The 19104-nt window shown below is 46.9% G+C and overlaps 1 protein-coding gene and 1 long non-coding RNA gene across 3 annotated transcripts; both read left to right on the top strand.

Annotated features, from left to right (window-relative positions):
- The first annotated feature begins 1438 nt into the window (after nucleotides 1–1438).
- On the top strand, nucleotides 1439–6661 carry LOC146753627 (uncharacterized). Its single transcript, XR_014940073.1, has 3 exons — nucleotides 1439–2268; nucleotides 3544–3634; nucleotides 6589–6661. It is a non-coding gene; the product is annotated as an uncharacterized LOC146753627 (long non-coding RNA).
- A 1069-nt stretch (nucleotides 6662–7730) lies between these two features.
- LOC146753626 (rho GTPase-activating protein 32-like) lies at nucleotides 7731–18536 on the top strand. Of its 2 annotated transcripts, XM_085530684.1 has the most exons (13): nucleotides 7731–8591; nucleotides 9228–9494; nucleotides 10567–11855; nucleotides 12880–12952; nucleotides 13080–13151; nucleotides 13498–13620; nucleotides 13828–13905; nucleotides 14090–14171; nucleotides 14646–14789; nucleotides 15219–15321; nucleotides 15475–15607; nucleotides 16007–16324; nucleotides 16576–16669. In XM_085530684.1, the coding sequence occupies exons 5-12, from the start codon at nucleotides 13098–13100 to the stop codon at nucleotides 16112–16114; spliced, it is 825 nt and encodes a 274-aa protein (XP_085386810.1). In that variant the 5' UTR covers nucleotides 7731–8591; nucleotides 9228–9494; nucleotides 10567–11855; nucleotides 12880–12952; nucleotides 13080–13097; the 3' UTR covers nucleotides 16115–16324; nucleotides 16576–16669. The 2 variants fall into 2 exon arrangements, with proteins under 2 accessions (XP_085386810.1, XP_085386809.1); XM_085530683.1 differs by lacking the exons at nucleotides 7731–8591; nucleotides 9228–9494; nucleotides 10567–11855; ... (6 more) ...; nucleotides 15219–15321; nucleotides 15475–15607 and adding exons at nucleotides 17198–17396; nucleotides 17758–17903; nucleotides 18011–18536 and having other exon boundaries at nucleotides 16133–16324; nucleotides 16576–16715.
- Nucleotides 18537–19104: the final 568 nt, after the last annotated feature.

The raw sequence follows: 19104 nt of genomic DNA, 5'->3' as shown, positions 1-19104 counted from the left end.
GAACTCAATCCTTTACTTTGTCAGTAGTCTGTAACTAGAGCCCGTCAGGTAATTCCCAGCCTCCTGCCTGTATCAGTGGCTGCACACAGTGAAAAAGTCTGATGGGATTTTAACCTCTAAAATGTTCCAAAGCAACCAGAGGGTGAATATATTCTCTATGCAAATACCTGCAGGAATAAGCTTGTCATGTATGTCCTCAGGTAGCACAGTAGTTAATGGTGGGACTCAGTAGGTCATGCTGAAAGTTGAGTCTGCTGATCTTGAAGGTCTTTTCCAGCCTACATGACCTTATTCTAATATTTCTGTATTTATTTCTGCTCAGCTTCCAGAAAACCTCCCACCCAGCCCCCAGCTGACCCCGTGGTGAAAAATAGAACAGAAACCTCAGTGACGCTGGCATGGTCCCCTCTGAAGATGCTCCGCCCCATTCCAATCGATGGCTACATTGTGGAATGTAAGGAACTAACTGGCTTCACGTGGGTGAGGTGCCACGAGTCTCATGTCCCCGTCCCAGAGTTCACGGTGAGCAATCTGTCTGAAGAGGCTGATGATCAGTTCCGAGTGTCTGCAGTCAATGCGCATGGACAGAGCCCGTCTCTGGAATTCCCAGGGAGCGTGCACCTTGGTAAGCACAAAAACCCCAATGGAAATGGGTCAGTGTGAGCTGAGCAGCTGTGTTGGTTCCCTTAAGATGTTTCCTTTGACTGTAAAGATAGTAGAGCATTAACACACCAAAGGCTTTCCTTTATTCCTAGTTCTCCTATCTCCTATCAACCTCCAGCTACCACTAAAATGATAAAAGTTCTGTTTTTGTGACAGAGACATGAATATCCTTATCTTTTGATATCTCACATGTGCAAGAGGCAGAACTTTCTGTAATAGATCTGAAGCATAGAAGTGCTTCTTCCAGCACTCATGCAAAGGGAGAAGTAGAAATGTACCTTTTAAAAATGATTTAATCTTCCAACTCTAAATGAGATACCAGACTTGCATCTAAAGAGCATTAAGACATCCATGTTGTTCTTCCTCAGAACCAGTCCTGGCTGTGAAATCCCCCCTAACAACTGGTGAAGCTGTACCTGGAGGGGATGCCATGTTTACTATTGACCTTACAAAATGTTGTGGCACTTGGTACCTCAGTGGTAAAGTCTTACAGGAAAGCGAGACCTGCATCATCAAGAGAACCCAAACTACTCACAGCCTAATCATAAAGAACATCACCAAGAATGATGGTGGAGCAGAAGTGAAATTTGTTGCCAAAAATGTTGGTGTCATCACCAAGATGAGAGTGAGAGATATTTGCTTTGATCCTTCTCCTTTCCTCTTACAGTCAAGGCATAGTTGCTGTGATCTGATGATTAGAACTGGGGCTGCAGGCATTCACTGACTGTACCAAATACCTGAAATTGCATCCCATGGACTGACGTGAGTCCTGGTAATGACCTAAACATGATAGCACTGAGTGTAGGGTAAGCCAATCTACCCAGCTGCTTGGTATCTGAACCAGATTGCTTCATGCCAGCTGATGTATGTCAGCAGTTCACAGCTATTGGCCAGTGCATTCAGTCAGCAGGTTTACCACTGCATCACCATAGAGCAGTACTTTCAGCTCCAGGTTCAGACAGCCTTTCTGATTGCACTGGAATAGTTTAGAAGTAGGGGAGCAATCATTCCAATAATATCTCTATGAATCAGCTTTGCATGACCAAATAGAACAAATAAACATTCATGATGGGAGGAACTGTTTGTCACTGGGTGGAAACCTCTGCAGAAGCATGTTTAGAGCATTCTTAATCAGTAGCAGGAGATGTTTGGTTGAGTTTTACTTAGTAAATCCTGCAAGAAGACCAAATGAAATATCTTGAATTGCTCAGCACTGACACAATGATGAGTGCAGGAACAGAAGGTGATACTTTTTCAGAGATGTTGCAGCAAACATTGACCACGTTAGCCTGATATCAATTGAAATAACGAGGCCTTTGCTCCTGACAGGTGCTGCAGTGAGATTTACCAATAAGAGCAAAGATGTAGAAAAGATCTCCGCTGGGCTGCGTGAGGAAGCCAAACTGCAGGCTGAGCTTTCAGACACAGGCGCTACTGTGGAGTGGATGAAGGATGGGAAGGAGCTCAAGGCCAGTGAAAATTATGAACTGCACATTGTGGGGAAGAGACACACCCTGAAAATTCACAGTGTCTCAATGGATGATGCTGGAAGTTGTTAGTGCATCTGTAAGGGGGATAAAATGCTCTATCAGCTTTCAGTGAAAGGTATGTGACAGTCTGGGCTGTCCTCTTCCTGCCCAGGGCCAGCAGACTGCATTCACCTGACTCCCCGACAGTCCAGCTGTTGTCAGACAGCATCTGGGGTGTTTTCAGTGGCTGTTTTGACTTGAACTGGCCAATCTGCTTTGTAGAGCCATTTGATTTCTGTGTTCTGTCCTGTGATTCGTCCCTAAGATATAGAGGAAGTCAAGGGAAAGATAGGAAAAAGAGCATCCCAGCCTTCCTGCTCTTCTCTCAGGGTGGCCACGAGAGATGAAGTCAACAGCTCTTTTTGTAGCAGTGATCCCAAATGTAGAAGAGACCTGTGAAGAGTCACAGGGATGTTTCCTTAGCTGTCATTCCATGGTGGGCTTTTTCTGACACAGATGTAGAGAGAAACTGAACTTTCCCACGCAGGTCTCTGTTTTGCTGCAGGGTTTAGGTCCGATCTCTGAGATCCACACGCTGGGCCTTGATTGCAATAAATGAGAGCCCTTTGTTTGCTCCAGTGGAAGACTTTCCATTTCTGCAGTACCCTCTGCAGATGACACAAATGCAAATGCACCTTCTTCCCAGCAACAATTGCCTTTTTTTTTTTTTTACATTGAGTATGCATGAGGCTCTTCATCATATTCTGCTGGCTTGTCACACTTGTTGGTCCATGGAGAAACAACAAAGCCCTTGAGCAGTGTATGTTTGACTCTGGAGAGCTTACTTAATTGCTTCTTCTCAAAGAACAAACTCCAGAGAGGCATGGAGACAGCTCCAAAGAGAATTGAATAATGGGACTAAATTGATGGAGAGCAGAACTTCCTGCCAAGACTTGTCAGCTAGTCTTAATTTTGCTTTTCTTCTCTCTCTTTGTCATGTTAGCATAATATTTCATACTGGCAGGTCTGCCCCCAGAATTAACTGGCACAGGCTGCCCAGGTGTAACTATCACATGTTTATGTGTTTTGATGTTTCACAGTGGGTCTTAAGTAAAAGGAACTCAGGTTTTGGTTGCCTGCAGGACAGATGTTCTTTTGGGTTCAATGTGTTTGCATAGTGACTTGCAACCATGGGACTGGTGTTCAAGGACCCTCTTGGTTCCTTCAGTTCCTCGGTTCTTTCTTGCCTAGATTTGACACTTTGTTTCAACAGAAGAGCTGATATTCTCTAGTGAAGGCTATTGGTTTGGGCACAAGTGGTAACCTAAACCTGTTCGAACCTGTAGATACAAACCTGCAAGATGGTCTCATTTCAGTCCCTCAGTCAATACTTTCTCTTTTCTTCCCTCAGAGCCAAAACCTGTGTTTATAAACCAGGAGCAGGTGCTGAAAGAATTGAGTCTCAGCTGTCCAAGCTCAACGTGGACGTCAAGTGGTTCAAGGTATGGCATGTAATGGTATTTTCCTTTCTGACTTCTCTGGAAATGAATGAGAGCCTTTAATTTCACTTCCAAGGGATGTGAGTCTGAGCTTTTGCTTGATAGCTTTTGCACTGCTCTCTTTTCTTTATGCTCTTTTACTTGCCCAGATCAGCAGTCTTTGTTATTATGTCCTGAGTTCATTTATCAAGTTGAAATGGAAGTTTGTTTTGGGTTTCTTGTGAACTCCTGAGGTCTTGCTGCACAAAATATTGTTGGTTGGTGTAGAGTCTTGAGCTTCAACTCTAACAGAGAAATTCTCAGCCTGGATTTTGTAGCCTTGTTGTGAACTGGGTTTTAGGGTGAAATCTCAGTTTTCTTTGCACCTGACAGTGTGAGAATTTGCTCTGGCACTTTGTGTACCTCCCCGGTGCTCAGCTGTTCCTTCCCTTACTTGGGGATAACGTCATTTATTCAAGGTGATGTCCAAACGAGCTTGTTAACAGTCCTCCGCAGTGCTTTAAGCTGTCATAGGTCAGCCAGAATTTATGCATGTTCTGTAGCTGTTCCTACATGTTGAAAACACTGCACTGTGCTTAAGCTTCAGCATATGTTCCAGTAAGCACAGTTCCATTAATTCTAGGGGAGTGGGTGAATTAAGCATAGATCTGAAGGCTCCCTTTGCTCAGTGCAGAGATGGAAGGACTCGTGGAGATCTGACTTGACATTTTCCCTTCTAGGATGGGAAGGAGCTCCGTCAAAGTAAAAAAGTGGGCATTACTTCCCAGGGAAATAAGAGAAGTCTCATTATTCACAAGTGGTGAACTCTCATTTTCTCTCTCAGTCTGCAACCAGGTTGGGTTGCTGTTTCAGTACTGGCTGTTTTATGCAGGAACTCTGCTCCTGAGGTTAATCCAAGTTGTATCCAGGCCCTTCAGAAGGAAAGGGAAATAGCAGCACAGAAATATGGTCTGATTCTGACAGAAATAAATGCAGACCTGGAGAGTTAAAAGGGATTGTGTGATGTTCAAGGGATTTTGAAGCAAAGATGTCCCCTAGGTAAGATTTGTGGCTGACATTCCCCATACATTGTGGGCACACAAGCTAAGGAGAGACTAGTGATGAGCATGCAGAGAAGCCAATGGTTCAGACAGGTTTGTAGTGACACGACATTGTAGAGTTCTGCCTAGTTCTCCTTGGCATAGTTTGGAAAATAAAGATGAGGTGATTGGTGGTAACCAATATGGCTTCATCAAGGTCAAGCCATGCCTGTCAAACTGGGTGGCCTTTCATGATGGAGTAACAGCATCAGTGGATAATGGGAGAGCAACTGACATCATCTACTTGGACTTGTGCAGAGCATTTGATCCCATCCTGCATGACATCCTGGTCACCAAAGTGGAGAAAAATGGTTTTGATGGATGGACCAGTTGCAGGATAGGGAACTGGCTGGATGGGCACACTCAGAGAGTTGCAGTCAATAGCTCAGTGTCCAGGTGGAGGGTGGTGTTGGGACCAGTGTTCTTTAACATTTTTGTAGGCAACATGGACAGTGGAATCAAATGCAGCCTCAGCAAGTTTGCAGATGACACCAAGCTGAGCGGTGCTGTTGATGTGCTAGAGGGAAGGGATGCTACCCAGAGGGACCTGGACAGGCTGGAGAGGTGGGCCCTTGGCAGCCTCATGAACTTCAGTTTGGCCAATTACAAGGCCCTGCACCTGGGTCAGGGCAATCCCAAGCACAGGCACAGGCTTAGAGGAGAATGATTTGAGAGTAGCCTTGACCCTGAGGAGAAGAGTTGGTCTGGAGGGAGGTTTCCCTGCCTATAGCAGTGGGATTGGAACTAAATGACCTTAAAGATTCATTGAGTTCTATTGTTTTTCTACCCTTAATTTTGCTTAAAAGGTTTTAGAATAAATGAGATTCTGGTTTCCATGAAAACTGTTTGCAGGGAGCTCCATTGTAGCTAGTAAGTCTATCTTTAAGTTCAAGGGCAATAAAGCATTGACTGTGTTGAAGAGAGAAATGACTCAGAAATGGATAATGGTTTAGAATAAAACATAATCCTACTTATTTTCTGTGCAAATATGTGTAAGGAAAAGATATCCATTCCTTCTGTGAAACCTCCCAAGTAGTATCTACGTGGGGAAGTCTTACAGGCTGGCAGAAACTTGATTCTGCAGCATGAAGGCACCATCCACCGCATGAATATATCGAAAACCACCACTGATATGACAGGCACCATTCAGTTCTCAATTGGCAAATCCAAATCCACAGCCAATCTGCTCGTCACAGGTAACATATCCTGGCTTGGTTTGCATCATGAAGATGAAGAATTAACTAACGTACAGTCTTCCTTCTTTGGGGACTTGGAAATATTGTGTGTGTGTCTGGAGGGTCTGCTCCATTTCCAATTAAAAGTCGTTGGACACTAAATGAGACAGCTGTCTCTCAGTAAAAGATGTGTTTGAATAGTTGTGATGTGCTTAGTATTCAGATCTACAGAGCTGAGGTTTTGTCCTTGGCTATAGCAAAGAAGTCAAATCAGGTGGAATTAATTGTATTTCTGAACTAGACAAGTAGAAGTTTGGTAGCACGTAAATTTGATGCAGTTTGTCATTGATTTCATCTGAAAGAAACTTCCAGGCTTTTTATCTGCTGTTGTCCCCAGCGTAAGAGTCTCCGTTAGCATCCTAAAGTACTTGTTATATTTTCAACTCACTCTTATTTGAATAAAAGCCTCAATTTAATAAGCACAGAACAAGAGCTAGACCTTGCATTTGGTAGATAATATACAGTATTACTTTATAGAAATGTAGTCAATGGCATTCCCTATAGGCAGTCGTTTGTTTTATCTTTGGAGTGGTTCACAGAACCATTGTGAACATGAAATGAAATGGAATGGAATAGACGCAAGAGACTTTCCTCTTCTTCCAATTGTCCTCATCCTTTCTTCTCTTCCACCCCTGCTTTGCAGATTACCATATACAAATCACCAGGAAGTTGGAGGACAAGACAGCTTTGGAACGTCATTCTGTCATCCTGTCCTGTGACTTCAGGCCTTCTCCAAAGGTTGTGAAACAGTTCAAGGGCCACACGCCCATCAAACCCTCTGAGAAGTACAGGATCAAGAGGGATAAGCATTCAGCAGAGCTCCAGATTCTGAAGCTGAAGCCCGATGATGCTGGTGTGTACAAGTGCAAGGCAGGAATTGCAGAAACTGAGGCCACGCTGACAGCTGAAGGTATGAGCAGGGAGGGTGGCCTCTTCCATGTCCTATTTCACCTCAGATTTCTCTTCTTGAGGTTGATTTCTGACATTCTCTCCTGCTAACTTTATGAATGTATAATCTTCACTGAGAAGATTACACAGAGATCATCTAGTCCAACCACTCAACTGCTTCCCAACATGATTTATAGTAACAGTGGTAACAGTTCACCTTGTTTCCCCACAGCCCGCAATGTAGAAGTGACGAAGCATGTGCAGGATGTGGAAATTGAAGAAGAGAGCTCTGCTGTCTTCTCCTGCGAGCTGTCCCATGATGACAAAAACGTGGAATGGTTCCTGAATGGCAACCTCCTTTACACCAACAATTACAATGACATCAAGAACGTTGGCAACTGCTGCACACTGACAATGAAGCAGGTTAAGGCTGAGGATGCTGGCACAGTGACAGTGAAGTCAGACAAGGTGTCAGAAAGCGCGTGCCTGAAGGTGATAGGTGGGTCTGATCACACACCTCCTGGATGTAAGAAATGCTAAGGAGCTGCAGTTCATTCTATTGTGCAGCAATCCTGCTTCTAAAGCTCACCTCTCTGGGGTGACAAGTCATCAGGGGCTTTCTTCCAGTGGAAGGTTCCAATGCAGCAGATATCAACGAAGGAGGATGGTTTTGGTGTCCTGCCAAAGCATTCCATTGCTTATTATCATCATTTTACTTAACACAAGGAGAGTTACAAGAGCAATTTCTTTTACTGCTTCAGTAACATGCATTGTCAATGCTGTTGTCTCCAAGGATTTATGACTGCAGGGAGAGATCATTCAATGTGTGTTTTGCCTCTGGAATGACTAATGATCAGGCTGTGAGCAACCCGATCTAGCTGTGAATGTCCCTGTTTATTGCAGGGGAGCTGGGCTAGATGGCCTTTAAGGGTCTCTTCCAATTCTAAGGATACTGTATTACTGCAATTTAGGGCAGTGATGTCTGGAAAATTCCCATTGCTTTTGATGTAAATGTATCTCATTTTGCCATGAAAATCACCAAACACATCAAGAATGTCCTGGAAATGTTTCCTTTCTGAACATCCCTAAAATGGAGAAATGGTTTGAACACCAGTAGGGGTAGGGTGGTAACAAATTAGCTAATAGAAACATTTAATTTCCTGTCATAGGCAAAACCCTTTTTCTCACGCAGCATCCTAGAGTTGTCCTCTCTGTTAGGTTTTTCCCTCTGTACCTCATCGAATCTTCATTCTGCTCCATGGACTGAGCTGCTCTAATTGTAGTTCTTCCAGAGCAAACCAAGAGATTCATGTCTCTTTTTTTTTATAGCTTTCTGGTAATTCTGAGTGGAGAATGTCTTAGAGAATACATCAGTAAGGAACGCAGCCATGTTCTGCAAATCCTGAGTTACCAGTACTGCTACTCACGTCAGTCACAAATGCCTTTTCTCCATATAAACCTCATACTAACCTCTCTCTTATCTTCCAGAGCTGAATATTGGCATTACCAAACAGCTGTAAAGCACTGAAATCCAGGAGGGAGAAGACTGTACTTTTGAATGCATTCTGTCCCATGAAAGCATTGATGAGTTCAAGTCGACACTGTATGGAAGCAGAGTGAAAAGTGGTGGGCGATTTAAAGCTTCTAACGTGGGTTGGAAATATACTCTCCTTATCAAAAGTGTGACTCCTACTGACGCTGGGGAAGTCATTTTTACTGCCCATGGTCTTACCTCCAGAGCCTCTCTGTCTGTGAAAGGTAATGAGATGGGAGAGATTCTGGGGTCTGATTCCTTCAGCTGTCTTCTGATAAGATTGTCATGAGAGCTAACTCATAATATGGTTAAAGTGAATAGCAACCTTCTACTTGAACCTTGAAGCACTGAGAATTTCTCTTAAAAATAAGTAAAAGGAGGAACCATTTTACACAAATGTGAGAAATACCCAAAGCACTGGGGTAGTGTTGGCAATGGGCATCTCACTACACCTTGTTCCGTTACCAGTAAATCAGGAATGATCTGTTGAGGGAACTGTGGGGGCAAATATCATCTAAGTATAAGCTGAAGGGATGGCCTTCACATCATCTAGCTGTACAACAAATTCCTATCTAGAACATGTGCATCTGAGAGCATCATCCAAGGCTCCCAGTGTGATCAGTGGAGAGAAGGAAGAGGCAGTTTTCAGTCATGGTTCATCATACTCAATGGGGTAGATTTAAGAGAGAATAAATGGTGCCTGGAATTCTATTGTCTGTACTTTGCAGATTACTGCTGGCTGTAGGATGGCCTCTGCTGCAAGTGCCTCTCTAACTTATCTCCAGCATGTAGATGCGTGTATTTTGAGAGAGGCATCCTACCCTAAGTGTATGTTACTCAAAAAGCATGTTTTCTTTCAGAAAAACCTACTGAGGTAACAAAACAGCTGGAGGATAAGACAGCAGCAGCAGGGCAGGACATCAGCCTGAGCCGTGAGCTGTCGAAACCAGATGTGAACATCAGGTGGTACAAGGATGGCAAAGCAATCAGAAAAAGCCAGAAGTACGACTTGCAGCAGGAGGGAACGAGGGCCATTCTGATCATCCATGACTCTACTGCCAAGGCCAGCGGGGAGTACACCTGTGAGACAGAGGACTCTAAAACAAAAGCCAGGGTCACTGTGCAAGGTGAGTTGAAAAGCACACTGGGGATGGCATGTAGAGAAGTCGAGGTAAATATCTGCAGCCTGTGGGTGATGTTTTTCTCTTCTGTTTCCTTGAGCGGGATCAATTCTTAGTTTTCAGAAAATATGGTGGATTAAAATATTTTAGTTAAAATAATCTCTAAACTGAATGATAAATGGCATGAGAAAGCAAAGCTGAGAACTAAGGAAGGCTCCAGAAGAGAAAACGAAGTCCAGTAGGGCATATTTAGAGACAGGTGAAGAACCCTTGAGCACACTGAGGAGTACTATGTTGCTCTGGAATGTCTCTTGGGCTCCCTACAGCACACATACTTGCTCTGGGGCATGTCTGGATGTCTGTAGAGCTAATTGCAGGGCCCTGAGTCACCTCTGGGGCACATTAGGGGGCACTGGCTTTCATGTGAGTGTTCCCAGGTTCCCAGAAGTCAGCAGGGAAGCCTTTGGAGACCCCTTGGGAAGATTCAGTGGGGCCCTAGAGTGATGTAGCAGCTTGTGTTGGTTGCATCTGCTTGGCAGGGAAGCGATTTCCCTGGTGGGAGCTGACTGACTGGGAGGTGATTCCCTTGGTTTAATTAATTTAATTACCTGGATTATAATTAAATAACACTGTTCAGCGTTCAATCAAGATTAAATTTTTCCAAAGTACTTCAGTCATGCATCTGTAGCAGCTTTGCTAAAATATATCGAGTTTATTCAAAATTCCAGTGATGCTCCTAAAGCACTTGAAGTGCATTTGAGGTGGGGAGTGACAAAACAGCTCTGAGAGAATCATCATCAAATCAGAACATGGGAACGGTAACTAATAGCAGAGATTCTGATAAGAATATTTAAATTTTCAAATTACCTTTTTCTGAAGTTGTATTTCACCAAGTTTCATCAATGTGCACACTGAAAAGCTGACTTGCTATGTTTATTTTTATAAAAAATCATGTGTTACAATTGAGAAAAGAAGGTATAGCATGGAACATTCTCCAAGTAAAGTGCAAAAAACATTTCTTCACAGTTCCAATTAATGTCTTATGTTTTGTTCAGACTCACTAAATGATGTATTTCAGGGTACATCACATGGGAATATAAGAAGACTATTCAGAGCAGGAGCTGCAGAGCAAGATGAACGGCATGGGAAGGTAAGGCCGGGAACCAAGGACACAGCTTTTGTGTCACTCAGCCACCTGTGGCAGAGGTCAGGATTTCAGCAGGGATTTCTGCAGACGTTCCTTGAACACCCCCAGGGTGGGTGACTCCACCACCTCCCTGGGCAGTCCATTCCAGTGCCTGGCCACCCTTTCTGAGAAGTAATATTTCCTAATGTCCAGCCTGAACCTCCCCTGCCACAGCTTGAAACCATTCCCTCTAGTTCTATCAGTAATGACATGAGAGAAGAGGCCGACCCCCAGCTCACTGCAACCTCCCTTCAGGAAGTTATAGAGAGCAATGAGGTCTCCCCTGAGCCACCTCTTCTCCAGGCTGGACATTCCCATCTCCTGCAGCCTCTCCTCATATGGCCCCATTGTGCTCCAGACCCCTCACCAGCTTTGTTGCTATTCTTTGAACACGTTCCAAAGCCTCAGTGTCTTTTTTGCAGTGAGGGGCCACAAACTGGACACAGAATTCGAGTTGTGGCCTCACCAGTGCTGAGTACAGGGGGACAGTCACCTCTCTGCTCCTGCTGGCATCACTGTTTCTGATGCAAAATGTATGTAAGTGTCACACGTGTGACATCCTTTTTGATGGAGTTCTGTGACTGGAGTTCAATGGATTTGAGAGCTGACTTGAAGCCTGTGGGCATCACCCAGGAGTTGGGGTGAGAGGATGAGGCGTAGGAACAGGAACCTCTTTGGTCGTTATTAACTCCCAACTTTTTGGTCAGGAATCTCTGTGTGTTTCTTTATCATGTAAAGAACAGAGTCATTGTGCAGCTTGTGAATGAATTGATTCACGCCTGCTGATTGGTGCTGTTCTCTACAGGGAGCTGCAATGGAAATGGACACTTGTGGTCCACTGTCCAGCCCCCTCCCGTGTTGGATTTTCTGGGCTTTGAGACACGTCTTCCAGATGCACTTTGTGTTATTTCTGATGTGTTGACCTGTTGAGCTCCAGCCCCAAATGAGGATTCAAGTACTACCACCGCAGTCCATTGGGACTGTAGTATTTCTTGCTAAACAGAATTCGTGTGCACCCTTGTCTTTTGTCTGCACAAAGGATCTTGTAATCATCTCTGTCTGTGTTTCTTTTAGACCCAGAGATGGAGCAGAGAGGAACACAGACTTGGGTGGATCTTCATTCAGGAGCAGGGACACGTTATGCTCATCTGAGGTGTCTGGCTGACAGCAAGAGCAGAGAGGTAAGTTTCATAGGGTCGCGTGCCCATTTTATTTTATTTTTAATTCATGATGCATAGAGGCGTTCCCCAGACAAAGTGAGCATTTCTCAACTGGACTTTGTAGAAATGAGCTAGGCAGTGAAAATGGGTTTGAAGCATTCCTAAGAGCCCCACAAGAGAATGCTGAGAGTTAATCTGGCACCCTCCTTTGGAAACGTCCGTTGTCTGTCAGCTCTTCAGCTGTGCCCTAACACCTCCCATTGCGCTGCCACACCAGGATAGAATTCCAAGCCCACACTGAGTCCTGGAATGTTGTGGTGCCGTGTTGGAATCAGATGTGACCACGTGGTCTTGGCTCCCCGCCTTGTGGGGGGTCATGGTGGACCAGGCTGTTGGCCGTTGGTGATGTCATAAGCGTCTGGAATGAGGGGAGGAGCGGTGCGTTCTGTGTTCCTTTGTGGGTGAGCTAGTGGTCGGAGTGGTTGGTTGTCTTGTTGTTCGTGTGCCTTTAGTGCCGTTAGTTAGTTAGTGTTGTTAGTTAGTTCTGTTTGTTAGTTAGTTCTGTTTTTTAGTTAGTGCCGTTAGTTAGTTAGTGCATTTAGTTAGTTAGTTCCGTTAGTTAGTTCCTTTAGTGTTTTTTTCTTCACACCATCGTGTGCAGCAGCTTGTAGGTAAGCTGAGCTGGTGTGGGATGGATGGGTGGGCAGTGAGGTGTTGAGAACTGCTGGCTGTTTGAGCTCACAGTACCGTATTGCTTACTCTTGACCATCAGATGTAATTTTCCCCTGGTACACTCGTTCCAAAGGGGGTATCAGTAAAGTTGGCACCTGTCCCGTGCTTCTTAAATTGTCTTTGCTCAGTAGTGGAAGCATTGTAAAGTTGCTGGGCGGACAGGCATCACGTAGCCTGAGACTCAGCATGTCTTGCAGCAAGTGGATGGGACGGTTGTGCTGTGTGCTTTATTCCATGACTGTCTTAGCCCTGCTCACTGACCTGCTCTTTTTCTCTCTCCTCTCCTTGCCCTCCGCCCACTGCCTCGGTGCAGCTTTAGCTCTCATTCCATCAGAGCAAAGCGACAAGGAACTGCTGCAGATAGCTTGAGGTGATCTCACTGCCAGGTACGTGCCATGTTTTGTCCCCCCGCATGGTTTTGCCGCAGGGTATGCGCGGGTAGCTCTGAAGAATTCTGTCCATACTGTGCTGTGTGAATAGAGAAAACAGAAGTGTGTTTCTGCTCTGTTCCAGCTGTTCACACTTTCTGTGATGGGTGCTGCATGCAGTGAGATCAGCCGTGAGCCTGAGGTGGCGGCGACGGAGGTACAGTATGAAGCTCTGGCCAGTCTTTGTTCCCTGTGTTGAGCCATTAGAAGGAGCTGCAGATGTACTCTCCTGCAGGAAAGAATGGGCCAAAAAGGGCCTGGCCAGCTGTCTGCGCCAGTGCCATTGCTGATTAGTCTGGGTTGAGAGAGATGCATCTTTGCATGGCCTGGCAATGCACGCCAGGATGGGAAATAACTGTGATGAGACATGCAGCTCCTTCTGAAGGGCTCCTGATAAGGACGGAGCGCATTTGCTGCAGCTTTCTCTGCAGATGTGCTCCTCACCTTGAAATCCTCCTGGTTTGTCCTCAGCTCCTGACCACGGCCTGTGCTTTGTTTTGCAGGCTGATAACATGCGGAAGCCGCAGCTGGAGCATGTGGTGTCATCTCTTAATGTTCCAGCGATTGCGGCAGCCCATGTTATCAAGAGCCACGTTGCCCAGGGGCTGGATGAGCTCTCCCTGGAGGTAAGCAGTTCCAGGAGTTCCTTGTTGTCATGCATGGGAGAGTAGTGTAGGGTGTGAACGCCTCAGGAATACTCTCAGACTCCTTCAGGATGTCTCCCTTGCTGTCAAGCTTGAGGATATTCTGCAGCACAGAATCAGGCAGTTATTTGAGATGTGCTTTCCTGCCAGCTGTGCTGAAGCTGGGATTGATGTTTCAATCTCTTGCAGGTTGGAGACATGGTGAGCATTATTGCAATGCCACCAAAGGAGCTGAGCCCCTGGTGGAGAGGCAAGCGTGGCTTTGAGGTAGGCACATGTTTCCGACTAGAGAGCTCAACTTGAGTAGAGTCAAGAATCTCAGGTTGGAGCTGCTCTGCCTGCACAGGATGGCTTCTGGATGCAAACGGTTGCCCTGTGTCTGTGTCAGAGGACCTTCCCTTTGGCTCTGGGCTCGGGCTAATGCCCATCTGTCTTTTTGTTCTTTTTACAGGTTGGGTTTTTCCCTGGTGAGTGCGTGGAACTCATCAGCGGAAAAATTCCTGAGTCCCTCGTCAATTCCTTGCCAAAGTCTGGTACGTATTTTATATTTGACAATGCGGATTAATAAAATGGGGTTAGAACGTGGCTTTCAGGGGTTTTGTTAATACCTGAGTTGAGCAAGCTTAGCAAGAGGACTGCATTAAGCTCCATCGGAACTCGCAGAGATCTGGCCCAATCCCACTGTGTTTATTCTTGGGCATGGGGAAGTCGCAGAATCCTCCTTGAATGGCTTGGGATTGGAAGGGGTCTAAAGGATCCTCAGGCTCCAAGTCCCGTGCCTCAGTCTGGATCGCCAGCCTGTGCATTTAGCTGGAGATGAGAGCAGGCTGTCCGGGGCCCCTTCTGACCTGGCCTTGGGCAGTTGCAGGGATGGGGAAAACAATTCTTGCGTGTCCTTGTTGTTAATGTTCTTCCCGTTGTTACGTACTCGGTCGAATGCATTATGCTAGGCCTCGTCCAACCGATCCAAGCCTGAAATGAACTGGTTTCTTTGTTTTGTTGCACAGTGCCGAAGAAACGGGGCAAGCTCAGTACCTTCCTTCGTTCCTTGGTGAAGGCCCGCCCCAGGAGAGCGACGGAGCCAGAGCCAACGAAGGAAGGGGTGTTTGGGTGTGACCTGGGGGAGCACCTTCTGCGCTCTGGGCGTGATGGTAAGGAACAGTCCTGAGATCTTCCTCCATTGGGCATCTAAAGATGAAAGGGAGATCATAACCAGCAATTTTTTCAGCCTGAAAACGTAGGAAGCCTTCTGGCCAAAGAGAGCATCCTGCATCCTTTTCCTAGCTCTTCTGGTCGTGAGATTGGGTTCCTCAATTCTTGAGGGAGCTGTGATGGAACTTGCAGTGTCTGTGGCTTTGCCAGAATTACTTTCTCCAGGCTGTTGATAGGTCGTAGCATTTCTGGAAAGCCAAGAACACGTCTCTGTGCAGTTTCCTCACAGCTGTCTCTGCCAGCTTTCACCTCTAAGGAGGAAGCAAGCGTTAGCTCAGCGGGGCTTAGTGGATGGGATATGCGAAGGTCACGGCCTGAACCAGGACTTGAGTAAGAAGCTGAGCTAACCGCTGGCTCTTGTTCTGTAGTCCCCCAGGTCCTCCAGAGCTGCTCAGAATTCATTGAGCAGCATGGCGTAGTCCAGGGGATATACCGCCTGTCCGGCGTGGCGTCGAGGATCCAGCGACTACGGTAAGAGTGCTGTGACTGACACAGCTGTCAGTAGGGGCACATGTCATGCTGAGGGTGTTCAGAGGAACCCATTTCTTTTCTTAGCTGTATTCTGTGTGGCTTTGGACTTGTTTTCTCAAAGCCCTCTGCCCAATTCTGTGTCCTTCTCTGCAGCCATGAATTCGATACGGAGCAGGTTCCCGAGCTCAGCGTCCGAGAACTTCACAGCGTGAGCTCCCTGTGCAAGTTGTACTTCAGGGAGCTCCCAAACCCTCTCCTGACCAACCAGCTGTATGACAAGTTCTCGGTAAGCTCAGGGCAATGTCTTGGAAATGACACGTACCTGTTCCCTGGGCATCCTGGCTAGTGGTTGCAGCAGTGCCCCAGCTCTGAGGTCTTCTTTCTGTTAGCCCCATGAGGCATGTTCCCCAACTATTGGTAGAATGGGGTTAATAGCAAAGTGGACTTGGAGATGAATGCCTGCTGCAAGGAGCTGCACTGCACAATCAGGCAGTAAAGCCCCCCATAGCTTGCACTGCTTGGCCTTGGTGGCACAGGCTGCGTGCTGCTGTGTTCCCCTGATGCCTCTTGGAAGGCATCGAGTCTGCCTCGGTGCTGACCATCAGCGCGCTGTCCCCATGGTTCCCAAACCTGTGGCAGCTCTCCAGCCTGACTGGTGTCTGAATCCCTTCCTGCCTTTTTCCAGGACGCTGTTTGCGCTGCCACAGAGGAGGAGCGGGTGCACAGAATGCAGGACGCCATCCAGCAGCTGCCCGCTCCTCACTACAGGTCAGTGCTGCACTCGGTCTGCTGAGCTCAGCCCTGCTGCCTTTCAGAGGGCGATGATGCTATTCTGAAGTGCACTGCAGCACGGCTTGCTTTCTGATGCTGAACATCTGCCTCTCTTGTTTTCCAGGACGCTGGAATACCTGATGAGACATCTGACATCTCTGGCTGCGAACTGCTCCGTCACCAACATGGACGCTAAGAACTTAGCGATAGTGTGGGCTCCAAACCTCTTAAGGTAAACTTCTTTTTCCCTTTCAACATGCTGCTTACTTCTACTCTCCCCCAGCCCCAGGGGCACAATTTCTAGATGACAGTTTGTACTCACTTGTTTAACTGGGACTGCTGTGTCCCTGATCATCCAGGAGAATTTTGTCAGTGGCATCGCTGTTTGCCCACTGTGGAAGCCTTTAGAGCCCAATTTGACAGTTTTTGGCTACAGAATTTCAGACTTTGGGAAATGACTTGTAAGATCTGCCTTTTCTTCAGATCCCAGCAGAGCCCATCTGCTTGCACAAGTGGAGAAGCTGCCTGCATGGAGCTGCAGACCCAGTCAGCTGTGGTGGAATTCCTCATCACCCACGCAGATGTCATCTTCTGCTCCAAGTCCACACCAGCCGTGGGAGAGGGTGAGCGCCTTCCTCCATTACCTTGATGTTGATCTGACACCTTGATCCAATCCAGGTCTTCTCGAAGACCTTTGAAAATGCTCTAACTGTTGAGGAGACAACAGGCTTCTGGGCTTAGATTAGAATATGGTGCCCCGTTGCTGGATCCTCAAAGTGTCCAATCCCAAACCTTACATTGAGAAAACCGTCACTGCCGTTAAGATGTTTTGCAAGCAGGTGAAGCTTAATTGAAATGTGGCAGCAAAGCTTTCTGAGAACCCTGTCCCCTAGTTTTTATAGGGTTTTTGTTTGCCTGTTTTGATACCAAGAGCTGCTCTTAATTATGGCTGTCATTTGCCATGAGCATACCCCTGAGCACATGGTTATTTTGACATCCTCTTCTTCCAGTGTCTCGGATAAGCAAGTCTGAGAGAAATGCAGAACTGTGATGGCAGTGCTGCTGCTTTCTGATCCTCCGTCTTACCTGTGGTTTTCCCTTGCAGGGCACTGTTCTCTGGCCGGGCCGAAGTCTGTGTGGGTGCCTCCTGCCACAAAGCTGCTCACCGTGCAGGAGGCACAGGCCCAGAGAAGCGGCCAGAGCAGCTCTCCCACCGCGACACGGAGCAGCGACATCGTGGTTGAGGAAGGCCCCGCAGCTGTACTGGGCAGATTCCATACCGTCATTGATTTTCTATCTGAAAGGTAAAGAGGAATTCTTTTTCCAGCCCCTATCATCATTGGTTTGGTGGGTTTTATTGGTTTATTTTTTGCTTGTTATATATATATGAGCCTGCCAGCTCCTGTCCTGTCCGGCTGTGGAGCCTTTGCTCACATGCTCTGCATCTTGATTGACATGGTTGGGAGGAATTTAGCCAACAGTACTTGAGGGCTGAGCTGTAGGAATGGAAGCATCCTCTGCTGTTCGAAACAGAGCGCGTTTCTAAGCTGTGTTTCAGAAGAAAGCAGGCAGTGCCAGGAATAGGGAACTGTTGGCAAGGGCTCGTTGCAGCTCTTCCCTCACCCTGCACCACGACTGACAGCATGCTCTGTTTTCTCTCTGCAGACCAAGTTCTCCCAGTAAGAGGGCAGAGTCACCAGCTGGCAGTTGGTGTTCCTGTTTCTGCCTGGGCACACCATCCCCTGTGGCCGAACACCAACTGCAGAGCAGCGCCAGGGAGCCCTCCGAAGTTGAAGTCTTTGTCCTGGAAGGTAAGGGTGCAAATCCAGCTTTCAAAACACTGCTTGTCAGCAACACAGCTTCATGATTCAACTTGCGAATGTTCGACACTAACCACTGTGCATCTACTCCTTCCTAGGTGACTCCAGCCCTTCTGTAACCCGAGGACACAGGGCATTTGATGATGCCGCATCCTGTGCTTCCCTCAATGGAGAGCTCATGGGAAGCACAGGATGCTTCAGTTCAAATGACAGCCTTCAATATGACAGCAGTGACGGAGAGAAGAACATCATCATCGTGCAAGCTCTCATTCACCCCATCCCTCCTGAAGCTGCTGACCTGAGCCTGCCAGACACCACAGGCACCAGCCGGGACTGTGACCCAGAGCCTTTTGAGGACAGCCCAGCCCAAGCAGTGCCCGAGCGCCCAGAAAGCAACACCACCATGCAGGCTCAGGTCAGCGACATAGAGGAGAAGCCGAGCATCTCGGAGGGGGGCATAGAATCAAACCACCAGTCCCAGGCTCCAGGCAACAGCACGGTCTCTGAGCCACTCTCATGAGACAAGAGAGGATGAGTCCCATCTTTCCTTTAGACCTCACGCCCCCTCCTTTCTCCTATTGAATAAAGGCACGATTGTGCTCAATCAACGCCTTGATTGAATTATGAGTCTTCATTCGCAGAGATTGGGATGAATGCAAGAAACATCAAGGCAGCTCAGCTTGCAACGCTCTGGCTGTGGGGTGTGTGCAGGGACACTGTAACCATACAGGGAAAGGATTCCACTGCTTCCTAAAGCTGTAGTCCAGCCCTGCTACTGCTCTGTGGCACAAAGCCCTGAGGGATGTTCCATATTGTTAACCTAAGTGAAGCCAGCTTCATGCACTGTGTTTTGTTGTTGCTGGGTGAGAGGGGGATGCACGTTGGTGAGAAGATGAGCATTGCTGGATCTGCCACGAGTGTCCCTTCTGCCTCTAAGAATATGTCCTAAGTAGGATGTGAACACTGCTGGCACTTCCTCATTGCACGTGCTTGGAGGATCTTCAGTTCTTGCACATTTCAGGATGTCTGTCAGTGACTACGAGGAAATTCTCAAGTACTAGGAATTACATGAAACAGTTGGAACGGGTAAGTGTCATCTTTGTACAGAAACAGCACGCCTAACAGTCTGTCTCACCACTCTAGAATTAATCTGAGAATAGATTGACAGCTCTTGTCAGTTCTCTAAGTCAGG

This window comes from Coturnix japonica, chromosome Z (assembly GCF_054131305.1).
Source record: "Coturnix japonica strain WE chromosome Z, WE-NBRP24, whole genome shotgun sequence".
Classification (NCBI taxonomy): Eukaryota; Metazoa; Chordata; class Aves; order Galliformes; family Phasianidae; genus Coturnix; species Coturnix japonica.
Note: the sequence above shows the minus strand (reverse complement) of the source record. Positions and strands in the feature narration are given on the sequence as shown.